General features: G+C 46.4%; 1 protein-coding gene across 1 annotated transcript in view; it reads left to right on the top strand.

The window, feature by feature from the left end:
- The window catches only part of LOC308422583 (interferon alpha/beta receptor 2-like), a gene marked incomplete at its 3' end in the record, with an annotated part of 55444 nt that overhangs the window by 40087 nt on the left and 10357 nt on the right, over nucleotides 1–5000 (top strand). The window contains exons 12-13 of the mRNA XM_080919216.1: nucleotides 20–177; nucleotides 2876–3042. Of these exons, the coding sequence (XP_080775342.1) occupies nucleotides 20–177; nucleotides 2876–3042 (325 nt within the window). The remainder of the gene's footprint in view (nucleotides 1–19; nucleotides 178–2875; nucleotides 3043–5000) is intronic.

The following is a 5000-nucleotide window of genomic DNA, read 5'->3' as shown; positions in this document are numbered from 1 at the left end:
TTGTCTTTCTGATGTGTAGTTACCGGTATTTCCAAGATCGTTGCAAGAACACTGCGTCTACACAGTGCGACTTCTCGGTTCTTTCTAAATACGGAGACTACACGGTGAGAGTCAGGGCCGAGTTCGAAGATGAGCATTCGGAGTGGGTGAACATCACTTTCTGCCCCGTGGAAGACAGTAAGCCGTTATTTTTCACTTCCCTTCTATCTAGTGGTCTTACCGTGCTCCTGCCCTCATCGCTAACCCCTCGGTAAGACTTCTTAGCAGGCCCACAAACGAATGCTCTGTGCCGCGAAGCTCGGGATCTAGCAAAGAAACCATGGCTGTGAGCTCATGGACTCACGGGAGAAGCGGGGGAAATGCGCATGTGCTAAGTGAAATAAATGAATATAAGTTTGGTGACCTCCCTACTCACAGGTACGCTGAGTTAGGGGCAGTGCTGTTCATGGGGACAGTTCTCTGTAAGGAAGTCAGTGAGAGAGTATGAATCAAACCAAGAAATACAGGCGGGGAAATGGCTCGGTGGTTCTGGCTGCTCTTCCAGAGAGTTCCACACGTCCATTCACGACAGTGTATAATCCCAGTCCCACAGGATTTGGCATGGATTCTGGCCACTTTGGGCCCCTGGTACACAGGCAAAGCACCATACACATAAACTAAAAGTAAAATGCAAGGTAAGTTTTAGAATGTGACAGAAGAGAGAGGTTGGTGTGGAGAGAGAAAGGCTGCCCTCAGAGACCTGGAGAAAGGTAGTCTGCTGAGGCTGGATGCTGAGCTCTCTAAAGAAGATGCCCTCGTTAGAAGTGAAGGCCTAGGGGGACCCAGGGCCCCGAGACAAGCATGTTTAAAGTATCAGGAACTGAGGCTGCACCGGGAGCAGGGGGTTGGGGGGAGGAAGTATCAGGAATTGAAAACTAGTTAAGCCACATGCAGCAACTGGGAGAATTAGAGGCTGCAAAAATGTCAGGGACAAAGTTCACATAAAGTTCCCAGGGACATCAGAGGGACGATCCTTGTCTGGAGGCCAGGGCTCTGTGGATGCTCACTCAGACAGAGTGAGGCCGACGTCCCTTGTTCTCTTTCCAGTTCTGTCTTAGGACAAGCCCAAAGCTCTTATTTCTGCACCCAGAAATGGGCAGTTGTTTTTCTTATCTAAATGTTCCTTTCTTTATAAACAACAAAGGAAGGAAATGACCGTTGAGAAGGACAGTTCCCTGGTAGTCGGGCTCCAAAACAAAACGGGTCTCCAGTGGTTATGGTTTCCTGTAAACCCATCATAAGCAGGAGATATCATAAATCAAGCGTGCATTTCACATGCCTAGCCTGCCACACCCTCCTTCCTGGTCCTGTGACTGACCGGGAGGTGACGGATCACAGCCATCTCCCTGAACTGAAAAAGAAACCAAACCAAGTGTCCTTATCTTGAGGGAATTCCACAATTCAGAGGTCAAAAGTACAGTCTCTGTTTTACGCCTGTCTCTTTCACACAACCCTTCTAAGCTGGGAACCACGTGACATATAGGCTCACACTCCAGTAAGTGCATACTGGGCCTGGCTGGTTCTAAGTCTTGCATCATGACACATCGAGCCCAGTTCTCTGGAGACTCAGATCAAGGAGCATGACTCAAGGTCACACATGTAAACGTGAGAGAGCAGAAATGCTGACACGGGCCCCTGCGACTTAACAAGGGCCCCCATGAGTGACAATGGTCAGAGAGGAGGACACAGGCCAAGCTTTCTCAGAGCCTTTTGTTACTTCTTCTGTGGTTATTTTTGCACACCTACTGAAGCTCCAATGACAAGGACAAAGCCTGGCCCTCAGAGTGTACAAGACTCATAGGAAGGCTAACGGGAACCCAACATGCAGATATTTGACGGTTCAGGTTGACTGTGGTTCTCCAAGTGGGAAGTCGACAGAGGACAGGAGTGTACTCTTGTCCAGAGCCACAGAGTGTGTGCAGGCCCCCAGAGTGACACTTGAATGGGTGGAGATCTAGATGGGATGAAGGGCCTAGCTACATAAATAAAAGTTGTAAAATATATATAGTTACATATGATAAATACTTATGAGTAATCTCTACAGATACAGAAATATCATTTGTAGCTTTAAGGCTAGAACATGAAAGACAATCCAGTAGAAGGCAGGAAACAAAGAGAAAGAGGAGAATCCAATAAACTAAAAACTGTAAAAACAGTTTTGTGTGGTGTGTGTGTGTGTGTGTATGTGGTGTGTGTGTACATGCGGTTTGTGTGGTGTGTGTATGTGTGTGGTGTGTTTGTGTGTGTGTGTGCTGTGTTTGTGTGTGGTATGTGTGTGTGTTTGTATGGTATGTCTGTGTGTGGTGTGTTTGTGTGGCATGTGTGTATGTGTGTATGGTGTGTGTGTATGGTCCATTTGTATGTGGTGTGTGTGCGTGTTTGTATGGTGTGTGGTGTGTGTGTGTGTGTGTGTGTGTTTGTATGGTGTGTGTGACAGGCACAGTGTCGTGCCTTTTATCATGCCTGCAACAACAGTATTGTCAAGACTTAGGCAGGAAAATAACAAGTTTGAGGCTAAACTAGGCTACATACAGGGTAAGCCCCTCCCTAAAAATGTCATTTTAACAAACAAAACAATACAAAATAATGTAGTTGAAATAATCCTAGATATATTAGATCACTGAGCAAATAAATGAATTAAATTTGATTAATAAAGACAAACAATTTTGCATCTTTTGAGATGGGCAAAAAAACAAAAACCATCTTCCTCAGGCAATGTTGCAAATGGCGTATCAACCTTCAGGAGGTTGTTGCACGTGTGTATGAAGAATCCGTGTTCGCGTGAAGTGTTGAACGCGTGGTTTGGATTGTCACTTTGGTGTGTTCTTACCCTCAGCCGTCATTGGACCTCCTGAGATGCAGATAGAGTCCCTTGCTGATTCCTTACACATGCGCTTCTCAGCCCCACAAATTGAGAATGAGCCGGAGACATGGAGCGTGAAGAACATTTATAACTCCTGGGCTTACAGGGTCCAGTACTGGAAGAACGGGACTAGCGAGAAGGTAAGGCTGCCGCTCGTGTGCGCCTCCGATGTGGGTACCATGTCCTTCGCTCCGTCTGGTAGGCCATGATGAGAGAGGAAAGGGCATCCAGAGGCTGCGGGAAGAGCTCGGTGGGTCGAATCTTTGCTGTGTGAACACGAGGGAGAGAATTTGGATTCCCCACCACCCAGGTTAAAAGCCAGGGATGCACAACTGTGGTCACAGCGCTGAGAGATGGGGAAAGGAGAGACCTGGGACTCCCTGGTCTGCTGGTTCAGTATGTTGATGAGATCCAGATTCAGGGAAAAACTCTCTTTCAAAAACAAGGTGGGCAGTGACAGAGGAAGCACTGATGCCAGCCTCTGGCTTGCACACGTACTCACACTGATGTATGCTCACATCCATGCATTCAAACACACACATGTTGGTGTGTGCAGCATCTCTTGCCCGGAGAGTCTAAAGCCTGCTCCTCTACAAGCCCAAAGCTCTGGAAGAGACTAGAGCAGACTTAGGACTAAGTCCACACAGCAAACTTCCCTCTCCTTAAAAGGAAGTTGCAGGACAAGCAGGGCATTGTCAGCACTTGGCTGGGGGAAGTTGGAGTCAGCTGCCATGTGACCAACTCAATGACCAGTTTTCTGTCCCATGGCCTCCACAGAGCACAAGCCAGTCATTTCAAGGCTATGGCCCCTTCCAACTCCCAAGATGTGTGAGGACAGTGCTTTGGTTTATTTTGAAGAAGGGGTTGTTTTTGTTTTTTAACCCTACCTATCCAAATTTTATCTGTTGCTCTCTTCTTTTGAAAGCAATTATTTTAAGGAAATTTTATTACATTTATTTCTTCATGATGAGGAGCAGTGTCACCAGGCCTTTTTAAACCTGAGTCATTTCGCCAGCTCACGGGACAATTCTTTTGAGGTCAAAGCTTAATACCAAAAAGTCCGGCTGGAACATTGCTTCTGTCACCACATTGCTCTGGTCACATCAATGACCACAGAATGGGCACAAGAACCTACTTCACTATAAAACAGGAAGGACAGCCCAGTTTGCTGAACTGCTGTGGGATTTGCTGACGAATGCCAAACTTTTCCTGTTCTCTGGAACAATACGAGGCTCTCTTTTTAAGTAGATAGATTTATATATGTTTGGCCAAATAGTGCTTCTGAGCTGGATACCTAAACTGGCATGTATGCTGATGAATTGTTTACATTTAATGTTCATCAATTCCTTCCCACAAGTCTGAGAGGAAGATCACTAGTGTTTATTGTCTTAGGATGATATAATTACACACACACACACACACACACACACACACACACACACGAGAGAGAGAGAGAGAGAGAGAGAGAGAGAGAGAGAGAGAGAGAGAGCGAAACACAAATATCAAGCTAATTTTTTTACCACCATCCCCCAAAGGAAAACTCTGCCACTAAATGGAGCTGTGACAGGATGGATAATTCCCAAATGATAATGCTAGAGGCACAGGGGTCCAAGGTCAAGGCACAATAGCAGGTCCAGTGTCCCATGAAGGCTAGCCCACTTTGCTTCTAAGGTAATGGCTGATCCTGCATCCTTTGATGGCCAAGGTGAAGGACAAAGGGTGCCTATTTTGGAAGATCATTAATGGCGTTCATGAGGGCTCTTGCCAATCGCCTCCTGAAGACCCCAACTTGAACATTTTTTTAAGATTTTTTTTTTTCACGAATGTACACGGGTGCTTGTGAGTGCCTGCTCGCACGTGCATGCGCACACATGTAAAGGTCGGAAGACAGTTGGTAGGAATTTGTTCTCCTTATAACACTCTGTCTCCCCTTTTACCACCACCACATTGGTGTATAAATTTCATCATAAGATACATGTATTTAGACCAGGGCATGTAGGACATCTGCCTTGGCCAGAGGTGGTTTCGCTCACAGTCAAGACTCCAGGAATACGAGAGAGGCAATACAAAACATCCAGATTCAGGACCCCTCCTCGGG

The sequence above is a fragment of the Micromys minutus genome (genome assembly GCF_963924665.1).
Source record: "Micromys minutus genome assembly, chromosome: 7".
In the NCBI taxonomy this organism is placed as follows: domain Eukaryota; kingdom Metazoa; phylum Chordata; class Mammalia; order Rodentia; family Muridae; genus Micromys; species Micromys minutus.
Note: the sequence above shows the minus strand (reverse complement) of the source record. Positions and strands in the feature narration are given on the sequence as shown.